Source organism: Natrix helvetica (assembly GCF_964273705.1).
Source record: "Natrix helvetica genome assembly, chromosome: 3".
Lineage (NCBI taxonomy): Eukaryota > Metazoa > Chordata > Lepidosauria > Squamata > Natricidae > Natrix > Natrix helvetica.
The window spans coordinates 78,825,047-78,842,859 of NC_138549.1; the positions used below are offsets into that span (position 1 = coordinate 78,825,047).

A 17,813-nucleotide genomic window follows, 5' to 3' on the forward strand; every position below is an offset into this window, starting at 1 on the left:
TATTAGGATTTTAGTATACAATTCAGCCAAAATGCTCCTCTTCAGAGTCTTAGTTAGACTGAACAGGAACATGATATTGTTCAGAACGCTCCAGAAACAAGTTTTTATATTAACGAGAAGCAAAAAGAAATATTTCTTGTCTATCTTTCTCTACCCATCTTAAAACATTCTTTACCTATAATAAATTGTTAGCCTCCATATTTGTATGCTACAAGAAGCTTTTGCTTATGGAATATTTTACATGTGTACAGGAAACTTTTTTTAGAGTGATAAGGACAGTGAAAAAAATAGTGCTCTATTCTGTAGAACCTTTGAAAGCCAAATAAAAAATCAGATTGAAGCATTTTGCACATTAACCTAAAATTAAAGATTGGCAAATAGAACAAGAGTTTAGAATGTGAATGCGCATGTAATGTACTTTGAACACGATTAAGTAAAAAACTTGGCAGAATCCACTGTGAAATTATTTCATGTTGAATTTTTAGCATGGATGCCGATGGGACAATGTCAGTGGACTGGAATGAATGGCGGGATCATTTTCTCTTTAATCCTGCTACAGACATTCAAGGAATCATCCGTTATTGGAAACATTCCACAGTGAGTATGATTTCCATTTTTATCTCAGTCCTGATCTGGACTATATCTAAATAGCTTGTGCATTAGCTTATTCAGTGATTATTCTTGGCAGCTGTTTTTTTTAAAAATTAAAAGTGAAATTCTTGACAATCTTTAGCTAGCTAAACAAACTGTTGCTCCAAAATTGAAGGAAAAACTTGCTTTTTGCCTCTTTTTAAAAATAAAATACCCTACTTTAAATGTTGATTTAAATGGAAAGCCAATTTGGAATAGTGGTTTAATATCCCAGGCTAAAACCTGGGAGACCATGAGTTCTAGGCCTGTCTTAATCACAGCCAACTGGATAAATTGGGGTCAATCACACTCTCTTAGACCGAGGAAGATGGCTAACAGTTTACAAAAAATTGCCAAGAAAACTTCAGGGACTTTTCAAGGGTAGTCACCAGAATAATAACTTGAATTCCCTCCCCAGTTTAAAAAGAAAATTTTGACTCTATTCTTGCAGATCATGTGTAGATCTCCTTTGTTTTATCTTTTAGCAGATCTCATGCTTGGGAAAAAAAACCCTACAATTCTTGGAAGTCCTGATAAATTGAAAATGCTGCTTAAAAGTTTGTGGTTATTATAATCACTAATTAAATATAAACAGTTCAGACTGCATAATGGGATGATTTAGAGTTAGACAAAATAGATAAGATAGTGGAGTCATTCTGCATCTTGATGGTTGTCAGCTGTGCACTTAGTTGAACAGCTGATAGCCATGCAAGGTTGCAGGTGTAGTCATAAGCAACAGATTTTGTAGTAGATGTTATGAACTAAACCTGTTTCTGCTCTGCAACCTGCAGGAATGATAAATATTTGGAAGAGATTCCTGAAAAGTGAATATACCTCTCCATTCTTGGATGTAAGAGTTGGTGATTTCTTGATTTGCAGAGTAACATTCACAAGTTAAAAAAAATTCTATTCAGCTTCAGTTCATTCAGAACAAAGTGCTGTTGATTTCTTTCTTTCTAGAATTAGAATAATTGCTTTGACATCTATTTGCACCTTGACTGGGGAAGGCATCTAAAATATGGATGAAATCTGAAGCAGGGAGAGAATTGACAACCAAAATGGATAGACACAGCCATTTGTTCAGCAAATTGTTCGAAGTTACGACAGTGCTGAATGACTCATGGTTATGGTTGGTCCTTAGAATTCTGGCTATCCCAGCACTTCTATAGTTACATGATTGTGATCTGCATGCTTGGCAACTGGTCACTCTTATGACCAGTTGCAGTATCTCACAATCACGTGATCATCATTGGCCACCTTTCTGCCAGTTTCCCCAGAAGCTCATTGGGGAAGCTGGGAGGGAAGGTTGCAAATCACTCGGGTAAGTTTCCCCTACCCATGCAATCGACCTCATTTAGCGACAGAAATTCTGGTCCCAATTGTCACTGTAATTTGAGGACTGCCTGTATTTAAATTAAACAGTTCAAAGAGTTAAACACAGCTTATATACATCTGCTTAAGTATATTTTTAAATGATACATTGTCAATCATTATTGCTTCATTTTACTTTTGATGCAGACCTGCTGAATGAAATAATAAAACCCCCAAATCCCTGTTTTTTAAAGAGGCAACTGGACTTTCTGGAAAGTCCAGTTGCCTCTTGAAAAAGTACCTTTGGGACAACCATGACCTGGATGATTGAGCATCTCCATAGACATTCAGAAATAATGAAAATGACTCTTGCAGCAACCCCGTATAGTGAGATGGTCTGCGTATACGTTTAATAAATAAATAAGCAAACCCCTTGGCTTAATGGACTAATGGGAAAAGGCCTGCCTGCTAAAGCCAAATGTCTGCTTAATTAAGGGCTTATTGATTAGTCCTAAACGAGTAACAGTTAAGAGAAGCCCAGCAAATATTGCTCCCTGTTTATATCCAGTTTCCAACTTCACATTTCTTTCTAGCCCACCTACCTCCCATTCTGCCCAGTGGGTTATTTCTATCACTTGCTGGAAAATTTGTTTTGGGGTAGTGGGAGTTAGTATGATGTTGGTTTTATGGTTATTTTGTTTTATTGTATTCTTGTGAGCTGCCCAGAATCATTGTATATAAATAAGGTAGGTGGTCATATAATTCTAAATAAATAAATAAGAGATTGTGGATTCACATTTTAGCGTACAAATTTGGCAGTGTTGACTTTGAGTAAAAAATGTTCTCTAACCCTGAATATCTTGTTTAAAGATATTTTAAAGAGTCATCTAAGTATTCCTTATAGTACTTCTTGCTTTGGTAACTTGAAATTATATATGAAAAATACATAATATTGACTGGAGATTTTTTTAAAAAAAAGCTAGGATGAAGTAATAATTGCCTTAATAATACTTTAAAAAGCTTAATCTTAGTCCTTTTTAAAATATTGGTGCAAAGACATTCTTTGTAATCGTACAGTAAGATTTTCAGCCTTGCCCAGGGATGTAAAATGCTTTCCAGAACAGGGGTAGCTATCCCCAGTCCATGGACTAGCACTGATCCGTAGCATGCCAGAAACTGGGCCACGCAAACAACGAAGCCCCATCCGTGGGATACAGGCAGCACATGAAACTACACCCCTTCTGTCCTTGGAAAAACTTTTCTCCATGGAACCGGTTCCTGGTGCCCAAACTTTTGGAGGCCACTGTTTGTTGTCGATGATGTTTTTATTACAGACATATTCAAGTGGAAAAAATTTAAATTATTTGTATATACGATAGTTTTTGAAATGATGGGTTTTAGAACGTATCGTGCATGCTTCTTTTCAATTTTAAGTTGGATATAATTGTGGTTTATCACAATCAATCTCTTTGTTGAAATAAAGGCAGATTGAATTTAAGCTATTCATTCTCTTGCTTGCTCTTTCTCAATCTTTCTTTTGCATTTTAACAGGTATTAGACATTGGAGATAGTTTAACTATTCCTGATGAATTCACTGAAGAAGAGAAGAAAACCGGCCAGTGGTGGAAACAGCTTTTGTCAGGTGCAGTTGCTGGTGCTGTGTCTCGAACAGGCACTGCACCCCTGGATCGTCTCAAAGTTATGATGCAGGTGGGCCTCTTAAAGCAAAGCATCCAAGGTCCAACAAGCTTCTTTGGACATGTTAAAAGGTTTGGATGCAGGCAATGGACCTGCAGAATTTACAAGAGGGGTGGTTGGTGATCTTTGAGCTTGCTTGTTTTCTCGCAGGCGTTTCATTACCCAAACTAGGTAACATCATCAGTTCTAGTGGAAACATCTGCGAGAAAAACAAGCAACTCAGAGAGCACCAAGGACCCCTCGTGTCAACCCTGAGCTACAAATATGCTCCTTGATTAGCATTTACAAGAGTCAGTTGTCATATTTTATCAGAAATAGTTTGCTGTACAGATGGATAGACTTAGAATTGATCTACGGTTGGTCTGACATACTCGGAATTAGGGAATCAGAACCAATGGCATTGTTTTTAGTGTCAGGACTAAATGTAGCTCCTAAAACAGCGATGGCGAACCTTTTTTGGCTCGTGTGCCACAAGGGGGGGGAACGCAGGGGGGTCGTGTGCGGGGGTGCCACACCCATAATGCAATGCGCGACCCCCCAGTGCGCATGCATGCACAACGCACGACCCCCCCATTTTTACATGCTTTTTTCGCCCTCCCCAGGCTCCAGAGGCTTTATAGGAGCCTGGGGAGGGCGAAAAGGGCCTCCCCGCCCCCCCCTGGAGGCCCTCTGGAGGCTTCAGGGACCGTCCGGAGGCTTCCCTGAAGCCTTCGGAGCGCTCAAAAGGATCCTCCGAGCAAACCGGAAGTGACTTCTGGGTTGCTCAGAGGGTCGTTTTAAGCGCTCCGAAGGCATCAGGGAAGCCTCCGGATGGTCCCTGAAGCCTTCGGAACACTTAAAACCACCCTCCGAGCAAACAGGAAGAGACTTCCGGTTTGCTTGGAGGGTCGTTTTAAGCGCTCCGAAGGCGTCAGGGAAGCCTCTGGATGGTCCCTGGAAGCCTCCGGATGGTCCCTGAAGCCTTCGGAACGCTTAAAACCACCCTCTGAGCAAACAGGAAGTGACTTCCGGTTTGCTCGAAGGGTGGTTTTAAGCGCTCCGAAGATGTCAGGGAATCCTCCGGACGGTCCCTGAAGCCTTCGGAACTCTTAAAACCATCCTCCGAGCAAACCGGAAGTCACTCCCGGTTTGCTCAGAGGGTCATTTTAAGCGCTCTGAAGGCATCAGGGAAGCCTCCGGATGGTCCCTGAAGCCTCCGAAGGCCCTCTGGGAGGGCGGGGGAGGCTCTTTTCGCCTTCCCCAGGCTCCTATAAAGCCTCTGGAGCCTGGGGAGGGCAAAAAATGGCTTTTAAAACGGTGAACTCAGCTGGCCAGCTGACAGGGCAGCGCCTCATGTGCCCTGACAAATGGCTCCGCGTGCCACAGGTTCGCCATCACTGTCCTAGAATTACGGTACAAAATTCCATTCCATTTACTAACCCAAGCTTTCTTAATTTCAACAGTAATATTTAAGACTAGTGGTGGGGGAAGGAAAATTATTTTGTGGTTGCTATTGTTGGTCAAAAACCCTCATTAATATTCCATAGTTCACTTAGAAATTCTTAATAGATCAAGATTTTCTTTCAGCAACAAATGGCCATGTGGCAGAAGGAGTGGTAGATGAAAAAGGTTTCTTAGTCAAATAAGACCAAGCAGCGTAGTTTGAACCATATAGAAAAACTGAGGTCCTAGTCCTCAGCTTACTTCTTTCCAATAACCAAACCTACTTTGGGTGCCTGAATACTGTATTTTTCGGAGTATGAGACGCACCTTTTTTCCTCAAAAAAGAGGCTGAAAATCTGGGTGCGTCTTATACACTGAATCCAGCATTTTTTTGCCTCCCACCCCCCCTTCACCAAAATGGCTATGCATAGCTTGTAGGAGAGCTTTGGGGGGCTGGGGAGGGCAGAAAAAAGGGGCTGTTTTTTGCTCAATTTTGTTTCCCCAGCCCCCAAGAGCACTCTATAAGCTTCCTAAAGGCTACCCATGCCTTTAAAAAACCAGCCAAATTTCACTAGAAACAGGCTGTTTTTTTGCTTGTTTTTGCCCCCCCCCCCGGAACACTCTACAAGCCTCCTAAGGGCTATTCATGCCCTTTTTGGGGAAAAAGCAGGCTTATTTTTGTGAAAAATGAACCGTTTTGGGGAGTTTTGCAGAGTGAAAAAACTTTTTTTTAAAAAAATTGCCTCTTCAAAACCTTGGTGCGTCTTATACTCTGAAAAATACGGTAGTTGCCTGAAAGAAAAGCTATACAGAATTATGTGATACAGGTAGTCCTCGACTTACAACAGTTCATTTACAGACCGTTCGACGTTACAGTGGCACTGAAAAAAATGACTTATGCCTGTTTTTCATACTTACTGCACCATCCCCATGGTTACATGATCAAAATTCAAACGCTTGGCAACTGACTTACATTTATGACCGTTGCTGTGTCCCAGGGTCATGTGATCCCCTTTTGCCTCCACCTGACAAGCAAAGCCAGAGTCACTGAACAACCGTGTTACTAACTTGACAACCGCAGTGATTCACTTAATAACTCTGGCAAGAAAGGTCATAACATGAGGCAAAATTCACCTAACTGTGTCTCACTCAGTAACATACCTTTTTGGGCTCTGTTGTAGTTGTAAGTCGAGGACTACCTGTACAGAGGTTCCTTGCTTAAGCACTTGGAGCTGCCACATTTATGTTCAGTTTAGCCCAGCAAGGGAATCGGTATTGTTCTGACCGAGGCTTCCCAAGAGCATGGAGGAAACTCCTTGTCCCGACAAAAAACCCTTTTATTAATTTACTGTGAATTCTGCTCATTCACAAACAGCAAAGTCTTTCGAGGGAGGATTTACAGTCACAGACCTTATCTGGCTGGAAGAGCTGACAGGCTGATATCTGCAAAACTTGGCAAGGAGTCTCGGAGAGCCATGAACTAATTTAGTGAATTAATTGTCTCCTGCAAACTCCACTCCCCTTTCGCTCCTCTTTTATTTCCTCTGGGAGGGGCCACTCATTGTCCACCTGTGGCCTTACTCCCAACTTCACCCCTGTTCTTTAGCTGTTCCCTTCTTCTGGTAACTCTACACATGCACATACCTGGAACAGGCTCCAGCTGTTCGTCTGCCTCACTAATGTCTGACTCTGAAGGCAGCTGATAACTGGCATATGGCTCTGGCCCCCTCTCTGCCTCCGACACAGAGCCCTCATCAAAGCCTTCCCCAGACTCCAGGACTGGCCCATGTTCTTCCCCAACCTCCTCACTGTCCGAATCTGCTGCCAGTTCTGCTGGTCAGTGGCAGGCCACAACAGATATTGGAAGAGAGAGTTGAATAAAAATAAGAGGGTAAAAAGTCAGCTCAGATGTTGCTCTTTTGTTCCATTCAGCCTAAAGAAGGAAGGAGAATCACACCCTACCTCTGCATTTTTAATCGCTAGGTGGGAGCCTTGAGAAACAGGTTTTGTGTATCTGAATCTTCAGTTGTGTGTATCACATGTCATGAGAACAGGCACTATCTAGTACATAATCTAGAATGGTTCCAATTCCTTTCTTGAAGGATTTGCTTACTTTATGCCTCTGTTGAAGCATAAAAGGCAGTTATGATTCATCAGGTTTTCTATATATGTCAGTTAATTATGTTCCCTTTTCCTTGTAGGTTCATGGCTCAAAGGGAAAAATGAACATAGCTGGAGGCTTGAAACAAATGGTGAAAGAAGGAGGGGTCCGTTCCCTTTGGAGGGGAAATGGTGTGAATGTTGTCAAAATCGCACCCGAAACAGCTATCAAGTTCTGGGCCTATGAACGGGTAAGCTGTTAAAAAAGAAAAGAAAACGGTGATGTGATAAGCTCACTTAGAGTCGAATTATACTCATGTTTGCTTCAAGTGACCGAGGATACATATGAGATAAGCTCATTTGATTCTTCTGGTAGTGTTAGGAAACTGAGGCCCAGTTTGGGTGTAGTAGCGGTTAAGCCATCAGGCTAGAAACTAGGAGACTAAGTTCTAGTCTCATCAGCTTGTGAGGGCAGTCACTCTCTCTCTCTCTCTCTCTCTCTCACCCTACGAAGCAGGCAAGGAAAAAAACACTGGCAAGAAAACTGCAGAGAGTTGTCCAGGCAATCTCCAGGAGTCAACATTGACTCAAAGGCACACACACAAACAGAGTTTCTAGAAATGAGAGAGAGAGAGGGAGGGAGAGAGGAAGGGATGGGGAGAGGAAGGGAGGGTGGGTGGGTGGGTGGATGGGTGGGAGAGAGAGATAGAGATAGAGATAGATAGATAGATAGATAGATAGATAGATGATAGATAGATAGATAGATAGATAGATAGATAGATAGATAGATGATAGATAGATAGATAGATAGATAGATAGATAGATAGATAGATAGATAGATAGATTACTTCAGAGATTTGAAGTTGTTCAGGGAAATACAGAAAACAAATCAGTATTGTATTTACAAGTTTCCCTTGTAGAAATTCCTTTTTTTTTTGTTATACTGTGGTTCCCATATGTCTCCTTAGTTACATAAGAAGAGAAAGTGGGCAAGCATTTCAGTCTTTGTAACAGTTGAAATATTTATATGCTGCTGAGCTAGGCAGATCACAACACCTTGGAAAACGTTTACCTCACTATAGTTGGACGTTTGCAATTCTGTATTTGATACAGGCTGAGCGAACTGCGATACATCAAAACAATTCTCGTCAAGTCTTCAACGGATGCCCTTTCAAGCATCAGCCTTGCTACAGATGTATCAATCTTATTTATGCTTTTTCATTTTTCCCCTTCTTAAAGCAACTCTAAAACAGAGAAGGAGAAATTTCTTAAACTAGAAAATTATCCTGGCACATCCTGCAAGCACCAGTGCCAGTTGCAGCTACGTTTTGCTGCAAATATGTAGAGAACCCATATTTTCAGAACTTACCCTTAGACACAGAATTGGCTTTATTTCACCCTTCGTGAAGACATCTTCCAGTAGTAGTAGTAGTAGTAGTAGTAGTAGTAGTAGTAGCAGCAGCAGCAGCAGCAGCAGCAGCAGCGGGCAGCAGCAGCAGGGGGCAGCAGCAGCAGGGGGCAGCAGCAGCAGCAGCAGCAGGGGGCAGCAGCAGCAGCTGTTATAGGCTACAAAACAATAGAATAACGGAAGGGACCTTGGACGCCTTCTCTAGTCTAACCCTGCTCAAGCAGGATATTCTACATCATTTCAAGCAAATGGCTATCCAACCTCTTCTTAAAAACTTCCAGTGTTGGAGCATTCACAGCTTCTGGAGGCAAGTTGTTTCACTGATTAATTGTTCTGTCAGGAAATTTCTTCCGAGTTCTAGATGGTTTTCTTCCTTGATTAGTTTCCATCCATTCCTTCTTGTCCTGCCTTCGGCTGCTTTGGAAAATAGATTGACCCTCTCTTCCTTGTGGCAGCCCATTAGGAATTAGAACATTATTATGGGCAATGACTAGAAAATACTCAAATTAATACTAAAACAGAAAAACACCATGACGTCAATAAAGAAAGAATAAAAGCAAACTTAATAGAAACAAAGCTAAAGCAAAGCAGCCAACTCTGTACAAATTATATGAGTGATAAAATATATATATCTCACTGCTGCAAAAAGTTACAGCAGAGAGGTAGAGGGGAATGATATCCAAGGGAGAGGAACTCAGCAATGGTGGAGCAGGTTAGGGAAAGCTTTCCTACATATCCTTTGTTTGGTCCATCGTTAATGTCATCATGGGAATTACACTCATTCAGTTATGACCATGAAAGCCTAACCCCAACATGAGTATTTATATCAATATTGGATGTGTGAATAGAGTATTAGGTAGCCTTGAACTGATTACACGGTGCAAAAACATGCTGACTAAACTATTTGCTTTCACGTACACACATATAGAGTTTGTGTCTTACCAGGGCAGAATCATTATTATTAATTTTGGGGGTCTAGAATTAATGTGCTTTTTTTCTATCTTGTTACTCCTCAGTATAAGAAAATGTTTGTTAACGAAGAAGGAAAATTAGGAACTATTGAACGATTTATATCTGGTTCTATGGCTGGAGCAACCGCACAGACTTCTATTTATCCCATGGAGGTAGGTATTGGATAATATAAACTTTGTAAAATAATGTCCTATTTTTTCCTCCCTCCCTCCCTCCCTCTCTCCCTGGTCTGTTAATATGGTAATCTGATATTAAACTATGTTTACTCCAAAATCATTTAAGTTAAGGATAGTTCCATTTTAAAGCTGCTTTGGGAAGATCATAAATCAAGCACATATTGTGTATGTGCAGAGGATCAAGTTAAAAATCTCTCTTTTGGTTCATTTAAAACGGGTTCCCAACCTTTTATATTTCCTGCACCCCTAGAACGCTTCTGTACCCCTTACAAAAATAAATAATTATATGCATATAATTATGCATATACATTATAATTTTGAAACTTCTAAACCCAAGTTTTTGCACCCTCTGGAATATTGTCTCGCACTCCAGGTTGGGAACCCCTGATTTAAAACATCAAAGTCTCAGGTGTCTTTATCTGTTGTAAAATGATTTAAGGCCACAATGGAATTATTAAATACTCCACCTGAATTAGAGTTGCCCACAACAACTCATCTTCACTAAGAACTATGACCTGCATATTTAAAGGATCTAAACTAATTTGCATCTCCCAAGTTGTGCACAAAAACATAAGATAAGATATAAGATATAATATGCATAAGATATTTCTACAGATCAATATACATTTTTTTTAATTTAAAAATTTACATTGATAGGCATATCAGCCAGAATAAACTGATATGAAAAGAAACGATCTAGCTTTAGACTGATCTGTATAATCCTTAATATTGCTTGGCCCATATATTTGTTCTTAAATGTCTTTTTTCATATGTTAACTCTCACATCTGTAAAGATGTCTGATATGTCTGGATCTATGTTAAAGACTAAGTTGTGATATAATATTTAATTGTATTCTTTTCTGCACTACTTCCGCCCAATGTTAATTCTTTAGGTATTAAAAACAAGATTGGCAGTGGGTAAAACAGGACAATATTCTGGGATGTTTGACTGTGCTAAGAAGATTTTAAAAACGGAAGGGGTGAAAGCCTTTTACAAAGGTTATATTCCTAATATTTTGGGAATAATTCCATATGCTGGCATCGATCTGGCTATTTATGAGGTGAGTTGCTGCATTCCATAATAATGCAATGAAAAAAATAAGTGTTTTGTGGACAAAGAATTTGATTCAACTTGGAACAGAGACTCAACATTTCTGTTCTTTTGATGCCACTGGTCACAAATTATACCAATTTATGTGGGCAGATCAGTTTTCATGACTTTCTCTTAAAACATTAAGGTAGGTAATATAGTCAGGGAAACTGTAAGCTGATATGATAATTCTGCAGCTTTCTTACTTATTTGTGAAGATGCTGTCAAATCTTGATAGTTTACTCAAATCGTATCTTCTATTACAAAACTAGAATAGAACGCAATTTTAGGAGATGCCTCTGGAGCACGTGTGACATGGTTGTTACACAAGCTGCACTGGCTGTTGATTTGCTTCTGGGTCTCATTCAAGGTGTTTGGCCATTATCTTTGAAGCTCTTTATGGCATGAGTCCAGAGTATCTGAGGTACCATCTCATTCCAATGGGACTAATCTGCCCCACTTGTTCCACTGGAAAGGATCTACTCTGGACCCCATCAACCAAGGAATTTCAACTGGTGAGGTCCAGAAGAATAGCTTTTTTCTGCTTTGTGTCTCGCCTTCTGGAATATTCTTCCATCAAAGGTGAGGTCCACTGCCACACTCTTGGCTTTCCAGAATAGCCTAAAAATGTGGCACTGCCATTTGGGCTCGGACACCAACGGGGACCCAATATATTGGGGCTGGCTGACAGGTTAGACAAGATTCTCACCTCCCAAGGACTCATCATCTTAGTTTTTAACGATTAACTTCTTTTTTAATTTTAATTGTGGTTTTTTTAAAGTACTTTTCAACTTTTTATTATATTCTAAGCTGCCTAGAGTTGCTGCATTGGTGAGGTGGACGACATAGAAATTTAATAAATAAATAGTCATTTTATGCTAGAATGCCTACTCCTTTAAGAAGTTAAGGTTTCATTACTACTTATCTTTTTAAATTATCATAGTCTGCTAAGCCACTTTTAACCATGATTTGTTGATCAAACCATAATTGGCTTTACTCATTGGGCTAAAACAAAATGTAGCTTAGAACACTAAATCAAATCAATTAGCTGTATTATAACTTGTACTGCTCTCTGAGGAAATTGGAGGAAAGGAGATATATTGATGAAATAATGATGAATGATAATAGGAACATGGTTTCTTCCCCGCACAATTTAATCTGTAGTATCTTAATGAGTACTTAACAGACCAATCACAAAATGAATCCTTGTATGCTGCAGTTAAGCATGACCATCTATGAAATGATTTAATTTTGGGTTTATAGGAATACAGACAATCCTCAACTTATGGCCACAATCGAGACTGCCATTTTCATCATAGGTTGGTGCGGTCGTAAAGTGAGATGTTACATGACTGCGCCAACATAGGATGACAATCCCAGCTCTTCCTATTGCAGATGTTAACTGAGAATCATGTGTTAATCAAGTACTCACCCCAAACCAAGCCATTCTGGATTTGGTCCCTCCCAGTCCTCAGTCTCAGTAAGTGAGGAACTGCATCTACTCCCCTCCACCCACTTGCCTGCCCACCCATCTCTGTCCTTTGGACACCTTGCACCAGTGGTGGGATTCAAATAATTTAACAACCGGTGCCCTGTCCTAATGACTGGATGGGTGGGCATGGCCATGGTGGGCATGACCAGGGGGTGTGATGGGCAGCACTTGGCCTCCTGCACCCTTCTGGGAGCAAAAACAGGCTGCAGGGGGGGGCAGGCAAGTGGATGGAGGGGAGTAGATGCAGTTCCTCACTTACTGAGACTGAGGACTGGGAGGGAACAAATCCAGAATGGCTTGGCTTGGGGTGAGTACTTGATTAACACATGATTCTCAGTTAACTTCTGCTTAGTAGGGCTTAGTAGCCCTCCCTGCACTTATCTGGGAGCCAAGATGGGATGTATGGGGACTCTTGGAAGGGGCGGGGCAGAAAAGGGCAGGGCCAGCCACAATTTAACAAGCAGTTCACCCAAACTGGCTGAATCCCACTACTGCCTTGCACCCTGCCTTATATGGTATTGTGGTTGCTGGCCACCCCTCGGGAAACCTCATCAGCAAGTTGTTGTTAATCTGACATTTCTCCTGAGTTCATGGCGGCTCCCCAGCCCACTCCAGCAAGAAAACCAGCAAGCATTCCTTTGCTCTCCAACAAGCACCAGCAAGAATTCATTGACCCGGTGTAGTGGAATCAACAGCTGAAAGGAAGAGCTCTCTGGTGGGGGGCGAGTTAAGGGACGTGCCAGTCTGGACTCTAGATTCCCATATGAGATAATTGACTTATCTCATGTCAATATCTGACTTTCCTGGGGGAAAGCAGGAAATTGGTGAGCTTCTAGTGCAGGAGTTCCCAACCTCTGGGCGGCAGCCCACTACCAGGCCGTGGCCTATTTGGAATTGGGTTGCATGAGTGGCTGGCTGGAGTGCGCACATGCAGCTCAACTTGTGTGAGTGGCGGGCTGGCAGGCACTTGAGCATGCATGCCAGCCCGTCACTCGCAATGGCCCATCACTCATGCAAGGGCATTCATGCACACCACCCCACCCCACTCCTCCACCAAGCCACAAAGGTTGGGGACTCTTGTTGTAGTGTACAGTGGAATCAACAATAAAGGAATCTCTTGACCTGAGTTCTTGTGCCTCTTCGATTGTTTTTCACCTAACACTCAGCTGATTACTTCTCTCCTCCTTCCTTGCACCAAGCTTTCATCTTTCACATCCAGCTCCTTGCTGCCTTTTCTGTCTCCTTTTCAGATCCAGCTTCTCTGGCACATGTTTCTTACACAGGGCTAAAGCTGCGTTTTCTGAAGGTAGCACATCTTTAGCCACTTTGGAAATGGCCCCCCATTTCCCAAAAGGCTAGAGCTGCATTGACTTAGAGCAGTGACATGCAGTCAGGGGAGGCAGGGGAGGCACAGCCTCACCGCTCTCATCATGAAAAGAAAAAAAATTCTCCCTTTTTCTCTTTCATCTCTTTCTTGCGCGTGCAAGCAAAATACCCCAGGATCACAGTGGCGGGGACAGCAATTCCTTCCGCTGCGCTGCGGAGAAGAGCCACAGGAAGGAGGGGAATGGGACCACGTGTGCAGGAGGATCCTCAGCACCAGCCTCAGATCAGCACAGCCGCGGTCCCTTTCATGTTGGCTCAGGAAGGAGGGGAATGGGACCATGTGTGCAGGGGAAGGGGACCGCGGCTCGCGCTGATCTGAGGCTGGCGTTGAGGAGCTTCCTGCACACGTCATCCCATTCCCCTCCTTCCTGAGTCAACATGAAGGGCTGCCTCCTGCACACGTGGTCCCATTCCCCTCCTTCCTGTGGCTCTTCTCCGCAGCACAGCGGAAGGAGTTGCTGTCCCCACCACCGTGATCCTGGGGTATTTTGCTTGTACGCTTGCAAAGATCAAAGTTGTCACATTCCTCCCTTCATGATGATAATTTGATGACGTCACCAGCCTCACCAGCCATAAACCTCACTGACTTAGAGAGAGCTGTAAAGCACTGAAGCAGTACATACTGTAAGTCTTAAGTGCTGTTGCTAATCCATTGTAATTTTTTTTAAATCTTTCTTTGATATAAAAGAACAAAGCACTATACTTAAAATAAATCTGAATTTAAGGCATAAGAGAAAAATATTTGTGTGAATGGAAAAGCTTAGAAGTTCAGAAAAGTGTTGAATGTTTAAGGTAACTCAGAATAACAGTTTATTGTTACATCTGAACACTTGTCTTTCTGAATTTCATGCTTTTTACCTACTTCACAGCTGCTACAGTTTACACTGCCGTTTCTGCTAATGGCTGCAGGTTATTAATCTTAATGTAGTTAAGTATGTTTCATGCTGAAATAATTTTCCACCTCTACTATGCAGCATATGCTACCTGTCAGCCATTTATTGTGTTCCTTGCAATTAGCTGAGGTGATGCTTCTGGTTCTGCAATGCCTTACTTAAACCTAATTCGTTTTCATTCTATATGCACTGATTTTTTATTTTTTATTTTACAAAGGATAGCTATCACATTTGCATAGGTTATATCCAAAGCTTTTATTCAGAGATGGCAATTTGAAGGAGGACTTACGATTATGCAAAGCTCCCTTTCATTTTGGGGCAAACAGATTCTGTAAACAACAACAGCCCTCTGACATTTAATTAGGCCCAGCCGTGGATGGGCTGGAAGGACTTAAACTTGTTTATGAAAGCAGAAGACAGATGAGTGTGCTGATAGGAATTATGATAGTGTTCTTGTAGTGAAGTGCTAGTCAAGAGGCACACTTAAAACCCCTTCCATTCCTATTTGCAGGTTTTTGTAATATATTGATTTAAAGTGCTCGAACACTTCAGAACCCTATGGGAAAAATAAATATGTAAGTAATATGAATGTAAATCATTTGAAGTGAACTTTTTCAAATTATTTTCTGATCTCTCCTAAGACTGCCACCACCCCATCATAATGTCAGTCCTGAAGTATGGCAGAAGCCAGGGGGAGAAATAAATCCAGTCCTTATTACAACACAGCTAGTCCCATTGTAGCCAAGGAAAAGTTGTTTATCTCTCTCAAGTAGAGTCACCTGTCCATCCAAGCCACTTAGAGCAGAAGTGAAAAGAAGTATGTATTCAGTAAGTTCTTGGCTTACGAGGCATATAGGCATGGCTTTCTTCCCCCCCTCCCTTAACCTTCCTCAACTTGGCATACTCCAAAACTGAAAGTAGGGAATGTCTACAATGGCTGGGTTCCGGAACCTGCAGTATCAAAATAACTGAAGAATGCAGTTTCTCTAAGTATATTTCACTGAGCATCATTACATTCTATGAACAACTTTCAGTTGAGTTGTGAGATTTTATAAAATAACTAGCTGATAACCCAGCGTTGCCCAGGTATTTATTCATAGTGGGAAAATATCTGGACCAAATGTAATTTTTTTAATTAAAGAATTTAATAATTTTTACAAATATTTCCCCTTCCCTCCCTCCACCCCAACCCTACCCCTCCTCTGACCCTCCCTCCCCCCAACCTCCCAGAGCAAAATGCAGGGTATAAACATTTAACAATCATACACTACCATAGGCTAACTAACTATAGCATCCTACCTCCTCTTGTACTTTAACTCCCCTTTTATTAAACTAACTTTAATAAATTGTAACACTCCTTGTTCATTCATAAGCTAATTGGAATTTCTTAGTCCGATATTAATTTTGAATGTAGTAAATCCATTTTTTCCATTCCCGCTTGTATTTCTCATCTGAATAACCCTTCAAATATGCTGAGATTTTGGCCATCTCTGCTAAGTTTACTACTTTTAATGTCCATTCTTGAATAGTGGGCAGTTCTTCCTTCTTCCAGTACTGCGCCACCAACAATCTTGCCGCTGTTATTAAGTTCAAAATCAAATTAGTCTCTATAGCTGTACAATCTGCAATTATACCTAACAAGAAAAGCTGAGGAGTGAACTTTATCCTCTTTTTAAGAATATTTTGAATAATCCGCCATATTTTTATCCAAAATGCTTTAACTTTTAGTAAACCAATGCTGTTTTCTTTAATCTTGAGCTCTTGGATCTTTTAACCACGTTAACAGGCACTTAACAAATACTATCTTTCCTTTTAGGTTTCACTTTCACCACGCCCTTTGATATTCAGGCGCCATCTTCCCTTTTTTTCCCCTTAATCTTCACAGAAGAAAGTATTACTACATCAGAGTTAAAGTTTGTTCTTGCAATTGTAATTACTCCTGACCAAATGGAATTTCTAATGTTGGATTTTCCCCCTTACCAGAGGGAGCTCCCTTGTGGAGCACTGTGAAGCCATTACCATGGCAATTCCACTGTGCTCTACAGTAGAAGCCATTTTATGGCAGTACAGTAGAAGCCATTTTAAGGCACAACAGGCTGCATCTTAACCAAAGACGTGTTAGGGGTGTCTTACACCCACAGTATTTTTTTCCAGAGAGTAAGTCATCTGTGTACCAAGTTTGGTTGAAATTGCTCGAGGCGTTCTAGAATTATACTGGAACACACACATATATACACACACACACACACACACAAACACAAACACATACATATGCTGGTCTTGTTGTATTTGGGTCTTTTCCCATGTAAGATTGAGATTGTCTTGGCAACATTTCGGCGAGGTCTCACTCACCATCTTCAGGCTGGGTTTTGGGCTTAAAGCATGATTGGAGCTGCCGTCTTTCTATAAATCTTGGTGTGTGTGTGTGTGTGTGGAGTGCTGACTTTGTTTCATTAAGTGGAATGATTGTTTGTGTGGTTGTATCATGATTGGTAGATTGGTGCTGGCTGTGTGTCCATTGTTGTTTCATGTTGTACACATCTCAACAGCCTACACCCCAAAATACAATTCACTATGGAAATAGAAGCAATCAACCAACTTCCCTTTCTGGATGTCCTAATCTACAAAAAAACCAATGGCTCCCTAGGACACACCATCTACCGGAAAAAAACACACCAACCCCTACTTAAACGCACAATCCCATCACCATCCTGCACAGATCAACTCTGTAGCCAAGACCCTCATCTCCAGAACAAAGTACCTAGCTGACAAAGACCACCTGAAATCTGAATTACACACTCTCACAGACGTATTAATCTTCAACGGATTCCAAAGAAAAACAATTACCAACCTAATCCAAAGGGAGACTCCCCCAAAAAACGAGACATGGGACAACGACATCGCCCTCCTCCCTTACATCAAAGGCACCACAGATAAAATCAGCAAAATTCTCTACAAACACAATATCAAGACAGCCTTCAACACTGACCAAAAAATAGCCAACATCTTAAGAAACCCCAAAGACAAAATCCAGCTAGAAAACCAAGGAGTCTATGAAATGCCATGCAAAATCTGCCCTGCAACATACATAGGACAAACGAACAGGAGGATAAATGCACGCCTTGCAGAACACAAGAATGCAGTAAGAAAAGAAAGAAAAACCTTCCTCCGTTTTCCAGCACCTTAAAGCTGCAGGACATGAAATTAATTTTGAAGGAACCAGGTTAATCTCCAA

At 41.3% G+C, this 17,813-nt stretch overlaps 1 protein-coding gene across 2 annotated transcripts in view; it reads left to right on the forward strand.

Moving 5' to 3' along the window:
* SLC25A24 (solute carrier family 25 member 24) overlaps nt 1-17,813 on the forward strand; it is a 46,014-nt gene that overhangs the window by 15,542 nt on the left and 12,659 nt on the right. For both annotated transcript variants that reach the window (XM_081949287.1, XM_081949288.1), the window contains 5 exons: nt 486-597; nt 3,493-3,651; nt 7,263-7,412; nt 9,586-9,693; nt 10,611-10,778. In XM_081949287.1, the coding sequence (XP_081805413.1) occupies nt 486-597; nt 3,493-3,651; nt 7,263-7,412; nt 9,586-9,693; nt 10,611-10,778 (697 nt within the window). The remainder of the gene's footprint in view (nt 1-485; nt 598-3,492; nt 3,652-7,262; nt 7,413-9,585; nt 9,694-10,610; nt 10,779-17,813) is intronic.